General features: G+C 36.5%; 1 protein-coding gene and 1 non-coding gene across 3 annotated transcripts in view; one reads left to right on the top strand and one right to left on the bottom strand.

Annotated features, from left to right (window-relative positions):
- LOC134661998 (NADP-dependent malic enzyme) overlaps positions 1-25243 on the top strand; it is a 52891-nt gene that overhangs the window by 5395 nt on the left and 22253 nt on the right. The window contains exons 1-2 of one of the 2 annotated variants that reach the window (XM_063518235.1): positions 16803-16978; positions 22090-22294. In XM_063518235.1, the coding sequence (XP_063374305.1) occupies positions 16893-16978; positions 22090-22294 (291 nt within the window). In that variant the 5' untranslated portion in view covers positions 16803-16892. Of the gene's footprint in view, positions 1-16802; positions 16979-22089; positions 22295-25243 lie in introns of those variants that run through there. The other variant, XM_063518236.1, reaches the window with a different exon arrangement.
- LOC134662247 (U6 spliceosomal RNA) lies at positions 15083-15186 on the bottom strand. Its single transcript, XR_010098049.1, has one exon. It is a non-coding gene; the product is annotated as a U6 spliceosomal RNA (small nuclear RNA).

The raw sequence follows: 25243 nt of genomic DNA, 5'->3' as shown, positions 1-25243 counted from the left end.
ATTACAAAAAAAAGTAATTGCAACGTTTTTGGAAATTCACCCCTAAGGGGGTTAAAAAGGGGATGAAATTTCATATTCATATTCATATTCATATTCGTATATTCATAATAATTCATATTACATGTCGTTTTTCATAATTACATTAAAAATAAAAAAATAAAATAAGAATTAACAATTAAGTTAATTAAAATTAGCATAATAAAATACAATGTCAAATAAAAGTACTTACATATACCTACAGTTACATTAGGTCCCTAATTACTTAATTAGCGAAATCTGCAAAACTGTAGAAAGTGTGCTCGATAAGCCATCGTTTTAACCTGTATTTAAAACTGTTTAGTGACGGCGCTTCTGTGACGTGTGGTGGCAGACGGTTATAAACTGCTGGACCCATTATATGTGTAATTTTTACGGTTCGGTTTGGGGTGCAAATTTTATTTTAAGCTAGGAACTTGAAACTTTGCAAAAAGGTATTAAATTAAAATACAAGAAAATGGTTACTGAGTGGGACCCACGGAACACAATAGACGGTACAGGCCGGAGTTCAGGCAGACCGAAAAGGAGATGGCGGGACGACTTGGACGCATTCTACCCCAAATGGTGGGAAAATGCCGATGACAGGGTCGAGTGGAAAAAACGAGGGGAGGCCTTTGCCCAGCAGTGGGACACCAAAATAGGCTAGAGAAAAAAAAAACAAGAAAACTGATTTCAGCGTTTTTTTAAATTCATCCCCTAATGTGGTGAAAAACGGGTTAAAAGTTTGTATGGATATCAAACATTTTTTCGAGCGCGGGACTTGAATCTTTGTATTTGGGGATATTATTAGAAGACAGGAAAAGTAATTTTAGCGTTTTGTAAAATTCATCCCCTACCAGGGTTAAAAAGGGGTTGAAAGTATAGGGTTCAAATTTTATTTTAAGCTAGGAACTTGAAACTTCGTTAAAAGATATATTATTAAAATACAAGAAAACTAATTACAGCGTTTTGAAAATTCATCCCCCAAGGTGGTGAAAAAGGGGTTGAAAGTTTGTATGGATATCAAACATTTTTTCGAGTGCGGGGCTTGAATCTTTGTATTTGGGATATTATTAGAAGACAGGAAAAGTAATTTCAGCGTTTTGTAAAATTAATCCCCTAACAGGGTTAAAAAGGGGTTGAAAGTTTGTATGGGGTTTAAATTTTATTTTAAGCTAGGAACTTGAAACTTCGTAAAAAGGTATTATTTTAAAACGGCAAAAAACTAATTTCAGCGTTTTTGAAAATTCATCTCCTAAGGTGGTGAATAAAGGGTTGAAATTTGTATGGATATCAAACATTTTTTCGAGCGCGGGACTTGAACCTTTGTATTTCGGGATATTATTAGAAGGCACGAAATGTAATTTCAGCGATTTGTAAACTTCATCCCCTAACAGGGTTAAAAAGGGGTTGAAAGTTCGTATAGGGTTCAAATTTTATTTTAAGCTAGGAACTTGAAACTTCTTAAAAAGATAATATATATTATTAAAATACAAGAACACTAATTTCGGCGTTTTTGAAAATTCATCCCCTAAGGTGGTGAAAGCGGGGTTGAAAGTTTGTATGGATATCAAACATTTTTTCGAGCGCGGGACTTGAATCTTATATTATATTTGGGGATATTATTAGAAGACAGGAAAAGTAATTTCAGCGTTTTGTAAAATTCATCTCTTAACAGGGTTAAAAAGGGGTTGAAAGTTTGTATGGGGTTCAAATTTTATTTAAAGCTAGGAACTTCAAACTTCCTAAATAGGTAGTAGGTTTTTATTAAATAGAGGACATGAGAATCTTCTAAGGGGGTTGGAGGGATTATATCGAGAACAATTTTATTCAGTTAGGGGCTTGAAACTTCGTAGGTTGTGAAAGACAAGTCTCATGCGTTGTATAATTTTAATAATTAACAAATGATTAACCGTCCTACTGCGATCTTTTGCTGCATAATGTTCTAAGCTAATGTAGAATATATAACCACCAATATACAAATCCACGCGTACGAAGTCGCGGGCAACAGCTAGTATGATCATATTTTCAGGTAGGTAATGTATTCGAGTGATTTCGAATACTTCAGAATATCGGGTAATTCTGAAATTCACCCGTAATTGTATCGTATAAGTCTGATTTCTAAATTGCAAACATTGGTGCAAATTTATGGGGCATTATTTGAAACGTCGAGGTAAGTAGTAAGTAGGTACATATTTAAATTTATATTAGTCTGTTTTGTAAACTTATTCAGTATAGATAAAGCGATATCGCAAAGAGTTTGTTATTAAATCCTTATGCCAATGTGGACGAAGAACTAATTTCGTTGGGCCCTGATGGTAGGCCTATCTTGGCACTTTTGCTGCGCGTGAAGGAAATGACTAAATTGAAATAATAATGATATTTAAACTTTTCCTTCACATTCACATCGTTCATGCTAACATTTACGCATGACGCAATTATAAGACATTATTGCATTCATACAAATATGCGCAAGTAGGTACATAACTCTTTAGATAAAACTAATTTTGAAGAACTGAAAGTATGTAAACATGTCAAACAAGACCCAGTGCGGTAGTAATTAATTATAGTAAACTACGTAAGATAATTAAGTGTCAAGCATAAGCATATATAACAATATGCTGTTCGGAGTCAGAACAATATGGATATATAAGTACTTGTATATACTTAAGTTAAGTAGCTAAATATCTATAGTGTGGTGTGATTTGATTTTAAGAACAAGTGCAAAGACCATTACTACTTACTACATGTACATATGTATTCTTCTGAATCTGTTCTAAACCACTGTTTTAGCTTAGTGATGCCGGAAGGGACCCGGTCTTCCGGCCAGGCTGTAATAAATAGGTACATATATGATGGTATATTCAATTAATTCAATATGCTTTAGTTTATTTTTTAAGCCATGTGGTTTAATCGCATAAAGCCGGATGATGCATAGGTATAAATGTAATGTAATGGCCATCAATAGCTAGCCATTCAAAATAATTAAAGTAGTGCCCTTGGAAGAAGTTGTTAAATTGTTAAGTATGGTACCCTTTTATAGGCAACTAGCGACCCGCCCCGGCTTCGCACGGGTTAACAATATACATTAACCTTGTAACTTGTTAACCCGTGCGTGGCTAATATACAGTGGCGGATTTGCAGTCTTTGCCGCCCTAGGCTCCAGGCCTTGTAGCCGCCCCTTTCTCAGCATCAGCACCCATCATATTGACTACATTTAGGTCAGGCGACGAAAAGGGTAGAGGGAAATGCTTGGGACAAATTTTTAACTTAGTAACTCTATTTGGACTCATTAGGAGGTGAACATATCAAAAGTCCCCTTGAGCGGGGGTAGGAGGGTTTGGTTGAAGGTCCCATTTTTCGGGTTTTTGCTTATTATATCTCAGTAACTATGCGTCCTTGTGACAAATTCATTATACAAAATCAAAGCTAATTAAATTTGCTACAAGTTTTATACAGTCGAGTCAGTCGAGTTTTTCGATAGGTATTTTGTTTAGTTTTTGAGAAATCCGCTCTGTAATTTTGCATTAAATTTCCTTCAATTAATATGTAAATATTTACGGTACAACTACGTACAACCTATAAGATTTTAACAGTGTATTCCTGTAGGGCTAAGATGGTCGGTTTTTTATGATATCATGCCTGTCACGTTCTAACAAGTATGTAAGTGCGAAAGTGACGCATAACATGACAAGTGATAAAAATGCGACCATGATATAGCCGCTGATCATATTTAATTTAAGTTAAGACTAAAATGTCCTATAAACTTTTCTGGAACTCTCCTAGTTTCAGAATTATTACCAATTAAAAAACAAAACATCTAAAATGCATTTACGGTGGCGATGTTGCCACTATGCGACGTAGTCTACATATTATCCTTATTAATAAATGTCAGAAAGTAGTAACGCTTTGCAAAAAAAATAGGTTTTACGAAAAAAAGCAATTACTTATTCATTTTAAGTGACAGTTTTACCAATAACACTTACTTTTTATGTACAAAAACATTCAAAAAATCTAAAAAGAAACATAAGTAAATCTTTTTTTTTTGCCAAAATTCACCTATAAACACTCATATAACATTTTTTTTCCTTATTTTGGCCTCCAGAGAAGTTGAAAGGACATTTTAGTCATTTAATATGATCAGTAATAAACTGTTAAAATTTTTCGGGTTCCTTTCCTCGTCAATATTATTGAAGAAAATTTAATGCAATATTTCAAGAGCCACTGCGAAATCGACGCCACACTCGCGTTCGGGGCTTCGCGACGCGATTCGCGCACAAGTGTAGAGGGCCCTCAAGATATCGAAAAACTTGACTGAGTAAAACTTGTAGCAAATTTAATCAGGTTTCATTTTGTATAATGATCATGTTTGTCGTTAGAACGCATAGTTTCCGAGATATAAGCGAAAAACCGAAAAATGGGACTTTGAAACCCCCCTTCCCCCGGCTCAGCAAGGGCTACGGCCGGGGACTTTTGATATGTTCACCTCCTAACTAGTTCAAACAAAGTTACGAAGTCCAAAATTGTGTTTCAAGACTTCCAAGCATTTCCCTCTATGGGTACCTTTTTTTGAGAATTCGTTGCCTAATTTTTAATTATTTCTTGTTATAATCAGCGAATTTTTTGTCACAATTTGCCGCCCCTAATATCTCGCCGCCCTAGGCTCGAGCCTACTGTGCCTTATGGGAAATCCGCCACTGCTAATATACATAAACCTTCCTCTTGAATCACTCTATCTATTTAAAAATCGCATCAAAATCCGTTGCGTAGTTTTAAAGATCTAAGCATACATACAGACAGACAGACAGACAGCGGGAAGGGACTTTGTTTTATACTATGTAGTGATATGCTTCGCGTCTAGTAGCTTTCTCCATGTAATGGCAGCGATTGTTTTTAAAGTACCTAAATTATGAATAGCGTATTTATTTAATACCTCTAGACTTCTAGATGTTCTAAGCTGACCTGACAGAATATCAATTAATGCAATAAGACTAACAATGCAAAATGTTCGTGAGTAAAAAGTTGACGTACGATTTTCCAATTAATGATAGAGTTCGAATCAAACGAAGGTAAGCTCTTTTATTAAGAACAAACAATTAATTTTGAAATAAGTAAATTATTCATCTCAGTAGACTATAAATCCGGAAAGTACGGCTAGCGCCCGGCGAGGCAGGAAATCCTTAATCGAGCAAGGGCTCTAAAATTCATTGCTTATTTAATTAGGTACAACGAGATGTAGGTAAATCATTGTAAGTAGGTACGGACACATCGTAGGTTCAACGGGCCGACCTCATCATCACACTCGCATTTTGTATCCTGGGCTCTGTACCTATACAGCAGCGGTCGGGAACAGGACGCCCGCGAGCCTCCCTGGCTATTTTGTTTGTAATATTGTCAAACGACAATGTCTGATAAAGTCATAAATATTAATAAAGTGCGGCCCGCGTCAACTTCGTTAAACTACTATTTGGCTGCTAAAAGGTTGCCGACCGCTGCTGTACAGAATGAAGTCACTGAACGGTGAATGCAGCTAAGAAGAACTCCGCCTATTTTAGCTAATATATGATTTGCAAATTTAATATATCAAATTTAATATTTGAATAACTAGGTATACTTAATGTTAACTGTGATATACCTAAGATGCAATATAATGTGTATACATGTATACGCTTGAAGCGCTGCTTAACAATAGATGCAGCTATATCGATTGAGATGTTTATTGTTCGCTCTCTCCAAGCTCATATCGTTCGCCAAATCTGTACCTATCAAATTACACTTTCTTCAAACACTGATTAGTAGTAACGACTCGGTTTCAGTAACACTTTTGTCACGGTCGCCAGTAATATACAATTGCACATTTAATACTTATTAGATATCATTGCTTAGGTAGTAAAAAAGTTCTTCATGCTAAACATACGTGATATATTACGTATGTGCACTCAGGCTCCACAAAAAGCATTTTCTTCCATTGTTATAAATAAGGCATTTTAGTAGTTTGTGCTAAAATTGCAACAATATGCATAAATCGCGAATAGTTTGCCTATTCACTCGTCGTAAGGTCCTGTATCGCGAAGCACGATGAGGTTGCGGTAGACCACACAGTTGCTAAACCATCCGCCACCATGACTCGGGACGGGACTTGCGAAACTGTGTGCAGTATTAGCAGTCAGTTCTAATGCTTACCGACTACTTCACTGCCATCAGACTAGGTATAGTATTGTGATCTCCGATTACGCATATTTTGTGTAAATCTCAAGGCTCATTTATATAAATACAAAAACTATTGTGAATTCACAGAATTATAAGATACACTATATAGTAGTTAAATGAATTGCGAAATATTAACATTTTGTACTCACAAGTAACCTACTAACTACAAAAAAACTGACTATTTAATGACCGGTATGACTAAGACTTATTTCGAGGTCTTATAATTACAGGTAGGTAGGTAGGTAGGCAAAACAGCTTTGTTGTGACGATATTATTTTATAGTATCCTCTATTAGTAAAGTGTGGATTACTGTATATACTTATTGAAATGTTACATGTTAGTATGTGTGCCAGCCATACGAACAAAGCAATAATAAATAGGATATTTTAGAATTTTTAGACGCGGGCGACTCCGGTTTTTGGACTATCCTGTGTAATGTGACCTCGTTATGTGTATAACGATAGTAAGGTTCTTGGTTTGCATGATTGGAGAGAGCTGTTATTACTGGTTTGCATCAATGGTCATCTAGACACCCCAGTGGACTTTATAATCGGTCATCACGAAATAAATAATTGAAATTGCCCGATATTTGTGTCTAGTTGTATATTTGATTAGTTCTTTGTTGTTGTTTTTTTTCTCTCTCTACACGTACTTTCAAACACAATCCTGTATGAATAAATACTACGAGTAGAATCATAAAGTACTTAATAAACACTAGGCACATCTAAAAAATGCAGTATCTGAACACAATATATTCCTCGTGAAATCATGCGTATTAAACCATGCGTATTTTACCTAAATATACCTGAGTTGACGTAGCTTACCCACTCGATTTCAGGTATAGGTCAGGTCATCGACGGCAACGATACGATTTATCGTCATGATAAAGCTGGAGACCTAAATGTATGAGACTGTATGCCGTCGCTTTTATTATTGTATTGGACCAAAGAGATTCGAAGATGGAAGTGCGAGTGCGACGCGCTCGACACACGACTCAAAGAGATTCACTTTTTGTCATGGACGTCCGTACGGTAAGAGTATCGTTTCGCTCGCATTCGCTCATGTTTCAAAATGACGTAGTCAGTGTCACAATCCCTAGGCTCGGAATGACCGTCAATGACCCGTGCGCTGCGCTGGCGCCCTAATCACGCAGCATGCGGGACACGTGCGCGCGACCTTCCGCTGATCTTGACCATGCGCTTGTAGCTTGCGACCTGTGGGATTATCTTTGCGTTTATCTCTGACGTTTTACTGGACACTACGTTTTACGAGTTGAATCAATTAGGGTTAGTGTTTTTTTTAAAGAAAAATAATGGGTAGGTATATTAATCTGAAATTTCTTGATTAACTGTCCCAACAAAACTGCAGTCATTCTCACCATCAACCCCCCTCAAGGTTTGATATTAGGAATTCATAGTGCTGTTCTTCGCTCTGACTTAAGGTAATCTACGTTAAAATACGAGGAAATCTAAAACGCATGTAAAAATTTAAACAAAACGGGATAAAAACAGATAATACATAGTTTATTTTTGTTCACTTATGTGTTGTTTCGGACGTAACTATTGTCATTAAATATCTTTGTTAGCGCGTGTTACACTTCAGTGAACTACATAGCATAGCATCTCTGCATCATGCTAGTCCACAGTCATAAAGCTCGAGTGTGTGGTGCATGAGCGCCTTCATTACTAATATTTCAGTCTGCTTAACACAAGAAAAATAGGTACCTAATCTCTACTAGCTATACCTACCTACCTAAATACAATACATACTTAATTACAGTATATACCTACGAACAATACGAAGTACCAAAGTCGAATTTTAATAACCCTAAATATTATTATCAAAATTCGACTTTGGTCTTATTCTGTTGTTGTTGTTGTGTTGTTTGCTTATTCCGGCTAGATAGTTGATCAGACAGCCATAACAATACAAAAATAGATTATCTAAGTATTAAAGGTTTTATTTCGAAGTCGACCGTAGACAATCATCGTCCTAGCAACAGAGGTTTAGAATTAGCAAATTGCTAACCGTTTGGATTAGAGTCTGTGCGGAAAGAGAAGAGTCGTAAGATGTAGGGGAGCCCATACATTCTACGACTCGCATCTCTTTCCGCACAGACACTAAGTGATACTTACTTATCTTACTATACTCTTTGGCCTGTTTAGCCTATACTCGCACGCTGCCGGATAAAAAAGTTAACTTGGATAAAAAAAGTATTTGGCAAAAATTTCATTTTTGGTGCAAGCTTTTATCGCTGACTGTACTTTACTTTTCTTACGACAGACAACTAATACTCATCGAGACAATTTCTAAAAACCCCGGTAAAAGGTTGCGTTGTTTCATCGCAAAGTTCCTATAGCCACCTCCTGTCTCCATCATTAGATCAGCTCGATGGTACCATAATATTGCATTGTCACCCGACTTACATGTGTATGCAAAATTTCAGCTCTATCGGAAACCGGGAATTGGATCACATTTAGCTTGCAAGATTTGATTACAGACCGACAGACAGACAACGGGACAGGTGAAACTAAATAAATGCTTCTAAAAACAAAAACAAAAAAATAGTTTTTTTTCTATTTAATGATTGATGAAGTTTTATCGTAATTAACTGGTTGTAATCAGAGGTGTACGTCATGGCTATTTCAATGGTAAATAGCCATAACCCCTGAGATAATGGTTTCACGTGTTTGTTATCTACTCGTTATTTATAAATATATTACTTATGTTATGTTAAAACATCACGCCATAGCAGTTAATGACAGCGTTTTACACAAAAATAAAACGCTAATTAAATAACTTACCATATTCGGAACCTAAAGTAATATATTGAGAGAGTGGCAACACTGTAGTTAGTCGTATTGTCCTTTTCTAGCATATACGTCCATCTCTCTCCCACACCCCCACCACTTCAGGCAGTTGCGTTTGACAATTTTGACAGTTAGAAACAAACGCAAATTACCTCATTGTCTCAAAATTATACATATTTACACCAGGCAGGATTAAAACTTTAGGTTCCGAATATGGTAAGTTATTTAATTAGCGTTTTATTTTTGTGTAAAACGCTGTCATTAAACAACTGTACCGATATTCGGAACCTAAAGTAATATATTGAGACGTGTTTGTTATCGCCTGGTGGTGGGAAGACGCCAAGCCAATGTGATTATACATGTACTTACATATTATGTATATGTAATATTATTTTATTAGGAGTGTTTAATTAATTAATTAATTATGTAGTACACCCTTTATTTTAATACATGTGAGGAGAGAGGTATTTAGTAAAGCATACAATTTTATATACCATTATATTATGATACTAACTTTCCATTTCATATACGTATTTAATGTAGGTACTTATAAATTTTCAACGAAAATAAGTGAGTCACCACAAGGGTGCTATAGTACTTAATTATATGTATGTGAGACTATGTAAAAGAAGATAAGTCAGTCTACTCTTCAGGGAGCATACAACATCTGTGATATGGAGTGATGTAATTAAAATATGAAAAGATAAAACTCATAAAGTACTCGAGTAGTTTTTATTTATAACTCCCAATTATTGACAAATTTGATAATAATTATCTAGTAAGGTAAGCAGTTGCAGGATATAACAAGGACAAGACCTTTCTTATTTCCAGAATCCCTTAGGATTAAGTAGACGAATATTTTAAATATTCGTTATATCACTATCACTACCCACAAAGTTAATATTGGGTAGGTACTTAATAAAATGTCATAGGGAATACTTTTAATGATTTTACTGAATTCTTTTAATGACTGTGAGCCAGTGTGAGCTATTTATTTGGTTATAGCTATAAAATGCATTTAATCGTTTGTACGCTTTACTAACGCGAACGCGAGCTAATGGACTTAAACAAACCTTACTTAAAATTGTGAAGGTTACTTTGAGAGCTTAAGCCATATCATAATACTCATGTGGGCACTAGTTACGACGCTTTTTGGTGCTCTTGGCGTTCAAATGGTAAATGTAGAATTGCCACAGAGCTTTATCAATGATATTTGTATAGGTGCAGCTCATTCTGCTTATATTCATGTTTAGCTATCATCAAGTGACCTTAATTGTACTCATTGTTGTCTATATATGCAGTATGAGTAGTTTACCTTATCTGGTGCCTACTAGTAGACATAAACTTGATTATTTCTGAACGCTAAAGTGGCTTAATTTATGTAAACCATTCATAGACATAGCTTAATTCTGAATATTCAGTCTTCTCTTTCCAGATTAAGAATAAGGTACTTAATTCGAAACCTTAGCTCATCGCATATGTGTTTTTAACCAAAATGAAAATTTATGTTTATTTTGTGATTTTACATTATTTGCAATAACTGTGCGGAACCATGGGGTCCCCGACCTTTTGCCGGGCACCCGTGGGCCCAAAGCCAACAGCGCAGATGCCGTTTAAGAGGAACCTATTTTATCCAATGCTAGGGTCAACACTTTGTCGAATATATTTGATATTTATGTATATTTATCCTCCTTATGACCTAAGGGTAGGTAATTGTAACTTTTTGATATCAAATATACGCAGAATAGTCAATTATTTTGTATTCTGAAGTGCATATAATATTACTGGATTTGGGCCAGTGTGCTTTTGTATACTATATCTCTGGCCTACTATATAGGCTAGTCTATTAACATCCCGCCTCCTGGAAGGCAGTATACAGACTTCTTAGATATATTCACGGTAGTGCTAAGAGTGTGGACCTGGTTTTCCGACACTTGACTGCATGAGATTATTTTTTCAGGTCTCGAGCAAGAAGGGTGCCTAGATAGGTTGAGGTCCTCAACTTGTGGATTTGGTAGGAGCAAGACACAGACGGGGTGTAAATTAGTTAATCCACCATGTTTCAAGAGATTCATGTGCATTCATGCCTTCAGGTTACACTGTAGAGACAGACTAACACTTTGGCAGAGTTTTGCTAACATATAATAAATGATTGCATTTGTTTGGGTGTACAATTACATGTTCCACACCAAAAACATAATTATTTATATATTTCAATCTATTTTTGAAAGGTTTGCGTTTCAAAATAGCTTCGCCTTTTCGCAAGGCGTGCTCCTGTTCCCCTATTTTATTGTGCAAAGCGAACAGTATCACAATGCTATAATTTTGTATAAATTGAGAACTTGAGGGTCATGCCCTAGACGTGACCGCCCAGAAACTGTGCTAGAACCGTTCGTGCAAACCATTCAGTCACTATTTTTAAAAACCTTTTGTAGTGGGTACATTCCACGGTCTTAAATTTATTAAACGTGTAGTATCAAACTATGACAAGTCATGATAAGTGAAATAAGTGATAACAGTATCTGGTCCGTGCATAGAAGCACTTGCCCTTGAGGTTAGGGCATGGGTAGTTTATTATAAACTTAATCCGTGCATAGGAGCACTTACGATACAGGTGGTTTAAAACTTCCAGGGTCACAATACAGACACAAGGGTGTAAAATACATAATTCATAAACGCCCGTTAGGCCAGTTTTGTATATTTTATTTCAAACATGCTTGTGCAGCACCGCCAGCACATGATAATTTTCCTAATATACCATGGCAGTCAGGGATATAATAATTATGTAAATTATTATTCCACCGGTGCTTAGGGAACAAATCCTTCAGGAACTACATGTAGGACACTTAGGGATAGTAAAAATGAAGGCCGTGGCCCGAAGCTACGTGTGGTGGCCCGGTATTGATGCCGACATTGAGGCGTGCTGCGCGGGTTGTCACACGTGCGCAGCGGAGGCACCGGCGCCGCCGCGCGCGCCGGTTATGCCGTGGGAGTACCCCGGGGAGGTATGGACGCGGGTGCACGTCGATTTTTTGGGTCCGTGGCATGGTAAAACTTTTTTGATTTTAATAGATGCGTCTTCTAAGTGGATAGAGGCTTTCTTAATGACAACCACTACAGGAGCGGCAGTACTAAAAGTGCTAAGGGAGATATTTGCACGTTTTGGCGTTCCTAAACAGGTAGTTTCGGACAACGGGCCTCCATTTACTAGCAGGGAGGTGGATACCTTCATGCGATATTATGGTATTACTCATACTTTTACACCCGCATACCACCCGGCATCAAATGGGGCCGCCGAAACAGCTGTTAAGTTGTGCAAAAGGGCGCTAAAAAAGGCAGTTAGAGATCAAGTAGATGTGGAAGAGGCTCTTCAGGAATATTTGATGGCATATAGGAATACTCCCCACAGCACAACGGGACAAACACCGGCCATGCTTCTCCAAAAGCGGGCATTGCGTTGCCGTCTGGACATGTTACGGCCTGGTCGCGGGCTCGAGCAGCGGGTGGAGGCGGCACAAGAAAGGCAGGTGCAGCAGGCGGGGGGTACCGATAGGGCGTTCCGGATAGGAGATCTTGTGTGGTTTAGGGATTACAGCTCGGGGGAGAAATGGCTTAAAGGGAAGGTGGATAGCTTGATAGGTTCTAGGACTGTGTTAGTGGTAAAGGAAAACGATTTATCAACTAGGTTTAAGAGGCATGTAGATCAAGTTAGAGCGCGATCACCAGTTTCCGCGTTGGCGTGGCCTGGTCCGATGGACCATCCTGGAATCACCCAACCACCGATACCACCCGTGCCGCCGTCAGTGCAGAGGCCTCGTCGGAATTTACCACCGGTCGATCATTACGGTGATCCTCTTTTATATTAGTGGACTGCCACTATTTATTTTTATATTCTTACTTATCGATTGTATTAAATAAGTTAAATAAGTGTTAATAACCCCTTACGGCATGTAAAAAAAAAATATCCATTTAAATTAGAACTTTAATAGCCTTAATTAATTAAAATTACAATCTAAATAATTAAATATCGTATCCGCCATATACCTATGGCTTAGTATGCGGTAAAGGGTTAAATAAGTTAAGTCTTTAGGTATAACATAATTTAAGTGTAAGGGTGTGGTATATGTACTTGGGGGTAGACGCAACTAGGTATGTAAATGTTAGGTGGGTAGATAATCCAAAAATCAGTTCTGTAATAAACGCCGTATGAACGACGCCGTGTTCCGTTACTTCATCCCCTAAACAACCCCCGTATACCATAGTAGGTAACCTTGGTCATGTCGTGTACATAGGTAGGTACTCGTAAACATGTTAACTGAAAGACAAGTGCTCTCCAGCCAAATATAATTTATGCAACTGTGAGCTGCTCTTACATTGGGATCATATGTATTTATTTCTAGTCTGTCATATTGTAGCAGGCCTAGACTTCAAAGGTTTGTAGATGTTTATAGGGCCGTTAAACGGACCCTTTGTACACCTTGAGCAGGCTGTTTGTTTCACACCATGGGTAATATATATTGTAAACATAGCTTATTTCAGAATGGAATCGTAAGCTCTGTCGTGTCGTGAGCTTACCGAGCCTGATTTAATTAGAGTCCACAGATTGTATGGACCTTGGAGGATTGACCACTCCTTATTCTAATTATCAATGTTCTGCCTGGGCTTATAGTCGAAATTAGGTGACTAAATCTCTTAGTATTATCTATGCCACCCAAGTTATGAGGCTTAGCGTCTCCAGACCACAATTTTATATTAGGGTGCAAAGATTTTTTCATCTTTAAAATAAAAATGAGTCGAGATAGGCCTGGAATCTTAGGTTTTTATTTTACCTATTATAATTTTAGAAATGTTATGTAAATGGAAAGCAGTTTTCACTTTTACCACAGTTAATTAGCCCAATTTCGGGTTTAGCCAATAGGGTGTTCGGGACCCTTGAAATAGATTGGTAAACAAAAATGAAAACTCTAATAACGAAGCCTTGCCTATTTCGACTGATTTTTACCCAAAACATTATTTTAAACCATTTTTACTTTCTTTAAAAAGAGATATTTACAACTTAATCTTTGTAATATTTTTGTGATTGTGGTCTACTCGCACGCCTGTGTTATGACCATATCATTTATATTTCTGTGAATATGTCTGACGTGCCTTGCGCAGGCTTACATAGGTTATAATATCATCATCAATAACTTGACGTCAGTTTGTGAACGAATCAAAGATTCTTTTGGCACACCTTACGCAGGTGTAAACATGGCAGCCTTGCGCAGGTTTAGATAGGTACATAATATATTGGTTTCATCACAAATAACTTGACGTTAGTTTGTGAACGAATCAAAGATTCTTTTGGCACACCTTACACAGGTGTAAACATGGCAGCCTTGCGCAGGTTTAGATAGGTACATAATATATTGGTTTCATCACAAATAACTTGACGTTAGTTTGTGAACGAATAAAAGATTCTCTTAGGCGCACCTTAGCAGGTGGAACCATAACAAACGTAAGTTTAAGAATAAGTATCATTCAAATCAAATACCCTGAGTTTATGGGTAATATTCCCTAAGTTGCGGGTTCCTTGCTCGACAAGGTGAAAGGCTTTACGCAGGCTTTAACAGGCACTTTTAGAAAGTGTCATTCACGGTGACGTGCAGATTTGCCAAAACTAAACTTTAACTCTACAGTTAACTAATATAATTTGACAATATGAACCAAACCATGCGTCTTCGTCAATGAATCAATCTAAAGATTCCCGTATCGTTAATGCCCTTCCATGTCACAGGCTTCCGATTTTATTTGAAACGTTTAATTTAAGTGTACTATTTATGTAGGTAGGTAAGTAGGCTTAAGAATTGGCCCTCTTGTATGTAGTTACGTATAGAATTAATAATCAAGTTATTCAAATTCAAAATAACACAAGCACATATAGCACCTACATGCAAGAGTTCTTTTCCTTAACCTTTAAAGCTGTAAGTACCTGCTAAGTTATATATTTAAGTAGGTACCTACCTACATAAATCAAAGATCTAGTTGGAGAGATATAAGTTGATAGATACAGAGTGAAATACTTCACGAATTCGCATGTCATTCTTGCGCAGAGCCATGCTAATCTCTCTCTATGTCTAGTCAGATTTAAGTTTATGTACTGCCGAAGTACTCACTTTCCACAAAAATAAATGCAATGTTTGCGATGTAGGTTTGTTCGTTACCTTGTGTCCCTTAGAGCGGAAATATCGTCGACTCCTATTCGGGTACACGTTATTTATCAGCAAGTTTATTACCAAAAAATTAATTTTGCAATATTATATTAACCCGGAACGGGATAAAAAGATAAATTGCTGATAGATACTTGGACAGATAAAAAACCTACACGTCTATAAGCTACGGTTCTACGTAACACGTATTAACTATCCGATCCATTCGTATTCGAAAACACAAATCACTTGAAAGGGTATACCTCCACACATCACCATTTAAGTATTATATAATTTCAACCGTTATTATACACACACAAAGATTTAAACTAACAAGACTCGGAAGAGACTTAATAAAATTAAATTATAATGGTGACACGTGCACGCTTTACCAGCTCGATGTGTTTTCTACCATGTGTTTTAGTATTTTCATTGGCATAGCCACGGTGCGCGCAGGCAGCCTTTGAAAACACTTGCACATCACTATTCCGGATCATTTTTATATGCTAGATAGTTTAACGGACAACTAAATTTAAATATTTATTTCGAACGGCAAAAGCCGTTAGAAACTGTTTTTCAATATAGTCAGCTAAACTGGGGTACAAATTCAAAAACTCACCAGCAGTTTAGCTTCACGACCTTCCAGATGGAAAAACAGCAAGCCAATGAGGTAATTTGCGTTTGTTTCTAACTGTCAAAATTGTCAAACGCAACTGCCTGAAGTGGTGGGGGTGTGGGAGAGAGATGGACGTATATGCTAGAAAAGGACAATACGACTAACTACAGTGTTGCCACTCTCTCAATATATTACTTTAGGTTCCGAATATCGGTACAGTTGTTTAATTTATTATTCTTTCTGTCCATTCGGGACTTCACAATATTTATCTACTTATATTTATTTATCTATTTCAATTCTATTAATTTACATGTTGCCAGTAAACTTTACCGTGCTTAGCTCGAGCAAAGATTAAAGTCTGTTTGCATAAAATACACATTACTCGCACATTTGATAGAAGGTTGTAAAAATAGCGTATAGGTGCAGGATTAAAATGGTGGACGAACGCGATCGGAAAAATAAACAATGAAGCTGAAAACTAAAATAAAATTAAGAATCGGCTTTATCGTGAGGGTAAAATAAATAAATATGATTTGACCACCGCGGTCAGACCACGCGCGTGTATGTCACACGTGAAATAAGTGTATGCGTATTTAACACTTTTGCATTTTAATTATTCCATTGTTAAAAAGGATATTGGTAGTATGTACCTGTTTTTTTTTAAGTTAATTTTGCACTAAGATTACGTATATCTGTCTTTTTAGTAACAACATAGATGAAATATAACTAATTATTTTAGAGACCGTGCTGTCGATTTATAAAACCACGATGTTTTTATTTCAACCATTCCTTTATTTATTTTGGTTATATAAGCCGCGCCATAGTCGTCGATAAGCTTCTTATTTATCGGGATCACCAGATTTCCATCCTTCAGTCGTCTTTGAGAGTTCACTAGAGCTCTACCTAAGCTCTGTGCTAAAAATGTCTTATCATTTTTAAGTTTTCGGAATTTTATTAAAAAAAATCTAAAATCTAAATAATATTTGAAAAATATATTTACTTTTTAGTAAACGTTTTTACTGTGATATTATTTGATCTCTTTGGTATTTGAATATGGAATTTTTGTCGCGTAAAGTCAGATCGAACGGGCAGCTTGACACCCGTCAGGTGAATGGCGCGGGCACTTTACAGAGTACACGGTGAGTTACATGATTTATTGTATTAATATTAGTCTCACACGAGAATAATTATTTATATTGTTGCTTAAAAATAGCAGTATCTATATTTTTATCTCTTGACTAAACGCTATGGAGCCCGTGCAATTAGAGACAGCTCTAGATACTGGTAAAGGTAAGTTCGGTCTTCACAAGATCTGTGATAAATCATGGTCTTGTACGCTTAAATATGCTTTGTATCTATACCATAAATTCAAAGAAAAAATTAATTAGCATTATGCATCACCAAGCACTTTAATAATTGAATATTCAATGTATAGGTACCTACGTACAAGTATTTTTGTTATGAGGTATTTTAATTATTTTTGTGTTTGACCGGTTTGTAGCCCTGTCCCCAGCTCTAGAGGCGACATTTGCCACGGCGCGGAATATTATAGCTGAGTAATACTACTAAAAATGATTTCTTTTCTAAGTACCTGCTAATAAATAGTGTACAGCATGTAGAAAGAGATTATTAGCAATTGTTACAATTTCTTTCATTGAGTATTTTTATACGTTTATCAACACAATAAGTAGTTAAAAATGTACATGTAAAAATGTACACAATTTTCTTGAACTATGCATAACTTAAGGGTGATGGAATCTCATCTTTCTCTAATCAGCATCGAGCAGCATCACTACATAGCATAAAACAAAGTCGCTTTCCGCGGTCTGTCTGTCCCTATGTATGCTTAGATCTTTAAAACTACGCAACGGATTTTGATGCGGTTTTTTAATAGATGGAGTAGTTCAAGAGGAAGGTTGATATTTTTGTTAATCCGTGCGAAGCCGGGGCGGGTCGCTAATTTTATATACATCGCTCGTTAGTATGAAGATGCGTACCTACGCATCGGAAAGCTGAAAGCATACGTAAGGATCTTCATATAGCTTCATACTAACGAGCGATTTGTCATGAGCGAATAAAATGCGGCTCGATGCTGCCGGTCTAGCATGAGTTGTGTTCTCGCGCGCGACTCCATACATCTTGCGCGACTTCAAGTATGGAGTCGCGCGCGAGAACGCAACTCATGCTAGACCGTCTGATATATTTGATTTCACCCTAATATGTAAGCCATTTAGCGTTTGTAGTAGGTAGTACTATGTGTTGCACTTACTCTAGACTGTTTGCCTACAGCTGAATGTCGGGTCTGGAAGCGTGTGTGTGCCAGAGGAGAGGCTTCGAATGCCCGGGGTGCCCGCGTAGGTAGGCCGTAGCCAAGGATTTATCGACAAAATTAGTTCAACCAATACGCTAAAGGCACCTTAACTAGCTTTAGGTGATAAGGTTAAATAATTACATAAGTGTAAAAAAAAAACATTTTTGAAACCACATTTCCCGCCTTTTAGATGTGTAATAATACTAATAATGTCATACCTATTATGTTATTTAAATGGTCGTTTATGTAAAAAAAATATTATTTACATTCAACACAGCATTATTACCGAAGCCTAGGGAAAGTAATTTATGCGCCTTGGCCCTTTTGTTTGAACTAACTTTCAGGGCAGTGACGTAGCATTGCGTAGACCGTAGCTGTATAGGGCCGTCGTAGTCATCTCGTAGAGGTTGGCCATTTAGTAGGGTAAAGTAGCCAATGATCGGACCTAGTTTTACAGTAGTTTACTTACTACTAAAGTCCCTACGGTACTGCTACCTAGTATAAATGATTGTAGAGTCTGTTCGGAAAGAGAAGAGTCGTGGAATGTATTGGGCTCCATACATTCCACGACTCTTCTCTTTCCGAACAGACTCTACTTATTTTTTGTTAATTTATTTAAAGTATAATTCTACTTATCTTTAAATTGTTACCAATAACTTTAACTTATTTAATCTACCTTTGAGATTCTATACAAAGTGGTTAAGGTTATTTACGCCTGTCGCGTCGAATGATGACCCTATGACAGTTCCTTCGGCTCAGGACCGCTTCGGCCTCAGTTTCATTTCGTCATCTCCATAAATCGTCCACAGTGCCATGTCGTCAGCCTACAATTCCTAAATCGTCACCTTCCTAACTTGCCTACTTTCTGATATCGTCAATACCCCATTTTGTCTAAATTCCTATTTTGACCATAGTGCCAACTCGTCCAATATCTGATATCGTCAATATACCATTTTTGTCTACGTTCCTATTTCGACCAAAGTGCCAACTCGTCCGCGTTCTTTTATTTGAATTGAGAATGTAGAATTAATACTGATTGTCACTTAAACTGTCAGAAGCAGCACACATTTTATTCAAATAAAATATTTTTTCTAGCTCAATAGGTATCTAAGAAAGACAGATAAATAGGTAGTTACAAGTGTTTTTTTTTGTGTGTGTCATTGAATCATAGATAAAATTAATGTCAATGTGCACTTCATATCTTCTTAAGTGCTATTTTCCAGCTAGTATGCGGCAGTTACAATTAGTATTTGCTGTTGTCACACTTGTCCTTAACCATAAAGATAACTTTGATGATAATGATGATGTACTATTAGGGCTGCTATGTAGTTGACGAGTTGGCACTGTGGTCTAAATAGGAATGTTGACGAGTAAGCACTATGGACGAATTAGGAGTGTTGACGAATCGGCACTGTAGTCTAATTAGGAATATAACCAAGTTACTACAGTGGCCCACGTAAGAAAGCGGGCGAGATAAGAAAGTGACGATATAGGAATGCTGGCGAATCGGAACAGTAGACCAAATGCGAATGAGAACTACTTAAGAAGTTGCCGAAATGAAACTGAGGCCGAAGCGGTCCTGAGCCGTTCCTTCTAATCTCTTTTGCTTGGGATTATTTTTAAAAATATTGAAGAAATATGTTTTTTACCGTATTTTTTTACTAAAATGTTACATTTCTAAATAAACTTCATTGCTTAACTTGAAAAAAATGAGATCATCAGTCCAGACCATTTTTTCCATTCCTAATTAATTAGTTACAGGTCAGCTCTATGTACATACGAAATGTAGCTTTAGATATGATGTATTTTATGAGTTTATGACGTGCAGATTGTGTTTCCTATAACTATAAAAAAATTAAAATTACCAATAATAATATATAAGTTGTAACAGCTGTGTCCAAGAATAAACCTTTCTAAGCGATTAGTTACGTAATAGCAGGCCGCGTGTGAAACCATTTACTGTTTTATAGCTACAATCACAATCAGTTTTTGCTGTAAGTATCTAAGTATTTACCTAATGTAAGTAGGTATACCTCCTTTTAGTCGAAAGCAAAAGCGCTCGTGTATACTTCAAGTAGGCAAGTCGCTATCGCTTTAAAATTCTTAATCGACCTATTTTAGGGGGGTTGAGTTGAGGTCATGGCGATAGATATAGGTATAACTTATATAAGTATTTACTTGTAGTTTGCTATACATAGCGACGTGTGTTGGTCGCGGGTCACCGACCCTCGCAATTATCGCTGAATGATAACTCCAACGTATGTGGTTTCGGTGGTTGTATCGATTCCCATGACTGTTATTTATTATTCAGTGGTGTAACTGAAGTTTTAGGTATATCTATTACGCAACTATAGATAACTCTGGTCTCTGGTGGAATTGTTTTATCAAAAAATATAATTATAATTGTTATGTCATTATGTTTGGAACCCATAGCGCTACTTAGTACTATATGTACCTACTTATAAGCAAGGTCACTACGGGATTATTGCGACGTGACGTGAATTACAAGAGCTCCCGTCATCTAGTTACATAGACCTATAATATTACCTACTTCGTAGTTTATAAGTATCTATATCCACTGTCTATGTATAGTTATAAAAGCCTGAGCTACTTGGAGAATAAAACGATAGAGGGCGTTCCGAGCAATCGTTTTCGAGAAACAGACGCAATAACCCCATAGTCCCGATAGTTGCTACTTGCAACCCCGCTTGACCTTAGTAAGACATGGACTAATCCGACTTTTTAAAATAAAATCATCATGATTCAAAACAAAAATCTATAACTATTGTAATATTGAGACTCGAGAAATTTACCTTACGTTTTCTAAAGAATAGAATATAATTTTATTTAATCAAGTAGAATTTTACAATCACTCTTTTCCAAATATCCATAAGCAATGACACTATTTAAAAATATAATAACTGATTGATGTTTCTCAAACATATAAAAACAATCGATGTAATTTTTCTCTAGATATTCAATTAATGAAGTTAATTAGTTAATTACATAAATTGTGCAATCGCACTCGCACGGCCTGCCATCTGTTATCGAATGGCCAGACCGCACCGCACGAGCACGAGTTCCATGACATGACTTGCAAAAAGATGTGGTAGGAAATGTACCGCATTATAAATGTATGCTAAATATACATACACTGCGAGATTTTTTTTGAGGTATATGCTATTCGGATTTTATTTGTACATATTTCAGGATTGCTGCCAAGACATATCTCACTTTTATACGATTTTCTTAGAGAGTTGAGCCTACAATAGAGCTACATTTATATTTTTTTAATAAAGTCTAGTTTTTCTACGACTATATACACTTAACTTACTGCAATGTAATAAAAATATTTGTTTAAATTCGAACTTTAATAGCTGTCAAATGTCAATAGAGTTGAATATCATATCCGCCATATATGGCATTGAATGCTGTAAAGGGTTATACTTAATCGCGGGTAATTTAATCGCTTTTGTAACTCATGAATTTTAAAATCGCTATCTACAAAATACCTAATCAAAATTTGTACACAAACTCAGAAAGAGTTAGTGCATTAACCTTTTCCACGCCGTGTCAAACACAAAATCTGTCACTCAGACGCCACATCATTGAAGTGTCAAAACTGAAGTTGAACTTTATGTACCTATATGCACGTAGGTCGATGTTGCTCTGTGGTCTGTGACCGATTAATCGGTCTTTGGCGTTGAACCTACGGTGCGGATATATCAGTAAATGGCGTCCAAAAGGTTAAAATAAAGAGTTTTCTCTGATTCTAAAAACTTTCAGTTTGCCCTTCCTATTATATAGATAGGCGCCGTTGTATTCAGTCATTCTTGTGTTAATAAGTGGAATATATCACAGCGCCATCTCTTATCGGGCGGCCGCAACCGCACCGCTATCAGGGAAAACTTATCGCTGAAAATTTTCTCGCTTTCCCAGGAGCGAGTGCGCCATGGGTCCCCCCGCGGTGAGAGACAAAACCGGCGCGTTCGGCGGCGAACGGCAGTCGCTGGCCGACGCCAGAGCCAAGTGCACGTTCGACGCTATGGACCGCGACAGACTCGGGTTGTGGGGCTGCGGGGACGGACAGTCTTCCAGCCGACTGTCGGGACTCGACCGGCTCAAACACCCCGGCCTGAACAAGGTAACTAGTGGTAGTACCTTTACAGCGACCCGTGGATAGATCGGTGACCGCTAGTAATTTGGTTAGGTCATGGTTGTGTGCGGAAGTGGCCGCAGTGATCCACCGCGGCCCGGATCCGGCGTCGGAACTTGGAACAGCTGCTCGATTGTCATGCTAATCGCGATGTTTGTTTACGCTAGGTGTCAAAGTTCACGTGGTTTAAACTTTCTGACAACTTTGAACCGAGTTTAGACTGTTTACATTTTAATGAAAACAATTGAATTAAATGTAGGGCTCAACATTAACTACAACTAAGGGCCCGATTCGGATTTTGTAATATACATCTATTAGATATCTTTTAGACATCGCCAAGATACGATAACGATATGTTTTTAAAATCTAACCTGTCATATTTGACATTTCCGCGATTCTGGAGATACTCTTGAACGATTTCCACAAGATATTACTTAGAGATCTAATTCACATCTAATAGATATCTAACACGATCTAGCGTAAAAGTGACATTGGTTGCCGGAATTGCGCTGCAAACGAGAACTAGTTGAAATCTAAACTATTACGTATCTATAATGGATCTAGTACGTGTCGTCTCTTGTGAATATCTTAAAGTTCGAATACGGCAGTAAGTCTTTACTTTTCTTTTCGGGTACCATTGGAAATACATAAGTCATTTAAAATAGTTTATTTTAATGAACACCCTATTAAATTTCAATGACTATGACTAATATTATTTAACATATTATGACTCGCTAGTTACCTTTAAATATAAATATTTATTTCCTGCATCCTGGTTCTTGTTAAAACGATTAACGATGAATATATACGTAAAATGCCTATATTACTTCGTTATTCGTTGAGATATGTGCTTCTAAAGGTATTGGTAAAAATATTTAAAAAGTGATAATTAAACCACATGTGATAGAATAATATTTCATATTTCTTTTGTAACAATTAAGTGAATTATATATCTGGAATATCATTACATTACCATATAAAATTGACCAGTTAACTGTTAGTTATATTATCGTACAAGTAACTGTAATCCTTGTCTGCATTCGGAATAAATATTCCAATACGTAAACTGATATTTATTATGAATAATGCTACCCATTTTAGATATTCCCATCAGCATCTGGAAAAATTTAATGTATTCGACCTAATAACAAAATAAATGTAGTAATAATACAAATTCGAAATTATTCAGTATTCAAGTAGGTAAAGTCTATTTTTTTATTCGGTAAACTGAAATGACAGTTCATAGTATGAACATAAAATGTCATTTCATACTATGAAATGTCATTTTAGTCTACCAAATAAAAAAATAGACTTTAGATTACCGCACCAGTCGTGAGTAGTAAATATCTAATCGGCATGCATGTCAATAGCCAAAGACTACAATACCTACCTATAGGTACAAAAACCTTTAGTACTTACCGACCAGTCTTTGTACTACGGCCCCTTGTAGCCGCCCTTCGCGAGGGGGTCTGTGTGGCGAGCAGACCCCTCAGTACAGTCAGTACACGTGTTTTCGTCAACATTTTCAATGGCATTCAAATCGTCTGAGATCGGGAGACTCGGCTTGCTAGGTTCGTCTTTCGCATTGTTGTAATTCTAATTTGATTTCAATGTATTTGTTAATTCGAGGAATTGTCTGACTTACTGATAACATTACAGACGATTAAGTACATATAACGACAGCGGAGAGTCGATTATTTATGCTGAAAGTAATGTAGTCCAAGTACATACTTAAAAGTAATTTTGTATTTGTATTTATATTTTGTATTTGTAAAACGGGTTGGAAACATTTGATAAAAATATGTAGGTATAGGTACTAAATGAATCTCTCCATTTTGTAACTTTATTTTATGACATGAAGAACTTCCAATGGTCGCCATATCATGTGAGAATCGTGAGAGTAATATTTTCATGAACAAAGGTACGTAAAATTTACCTACTTAATTGCACATTTTATTAGCTTTTAAATATTAAGTAGTGAAAATTTACACGAATACAAACTCGTTCGAGATATTTCTTAGGTTCCTATAATATCATATTTATCGATTAGATTGTGCAATCATACCTACTTATAAATAATCTTATAAGTACCTTTAAACGGGCAATTCTTGTTTGTTTATTTCTTTATTTATTTATATATTATATATTTCGGCGATCTCAGAAACGGCTCTAACGATTTCGATGAAATTTATTACATGGGGATTTTCGGGGGCAAAAAATTGATCTAGCTAGGTCTTATCTCTGGGAAAACGCTTATTTATGAGTTTTTATATGTTTACCGAGCAAAGCTCGGTCTTCCAGATATTTTTCTTTATAAGACTTTAATAACTTCAGACTTGATGTGGTACAGTGAGATACAAAAGTGCATGGACGCATTATGGATGAAATCCATTCATTGCATCAACTTTCATAGCTTTATTTCAATAAAACTTTCGAAATAAATTTGACTCACCATTCATAACAGTCGTAAGCTCATAAAACCGAGTCGTGCATATTAAGTTAAGGTCTTAACCCGAGCCGAGCTATTACATACTCTCCTAGAGCTCAGCTAAATATCTAGATTCAGTATTCATGTATTCAGTTATGCCGCTACAGAGAGAAATATCATTCAGGTCACACATTTAACATTTAAGCAATTGGCTTTGAAATAATAGCGTCTTAGCGTTATGAGTTATTTTTCCTTAAATATAGTTTGTGGATACCTCCTGGCACGATATTGTAATTTGCATGTTGACATGACATGTCTTACTTACATTATAGGGACTTATATGGGAATTTCCACATAAAGTGACCCATTTTCAGTGCTATCTCTATGTAGAGGTATATTGATGCGAGCGAGACGCACTATTTTGTAAGGCTCTAATGCCTTCTAAATAAATTTTTGTACATATTTACGAGTAGGTATCTCTAACCTATCTCATAAATCATATCAGCCTT

The sequence above is a fragment of the Cydia amplana genome, chromosome 2 (assembly GCF_948474715.1).
Source record: "Cydia amplana chromosome 2, ilCydAmpl1.1, whole genome shotgun sequence".
In the NCBI taxonomy this organism is placed as follows: Eukaryota; Metazoa; Arthropoda; class Insecta; order Lepidoptera; family Tortricidae; genus Cydia; species Cydia amplana.
The sequence above is the reverse complement of the archived record's forward strand: the minus strand, read 5'-3'. Positions and strand labels throughout refer to the sequence as shown.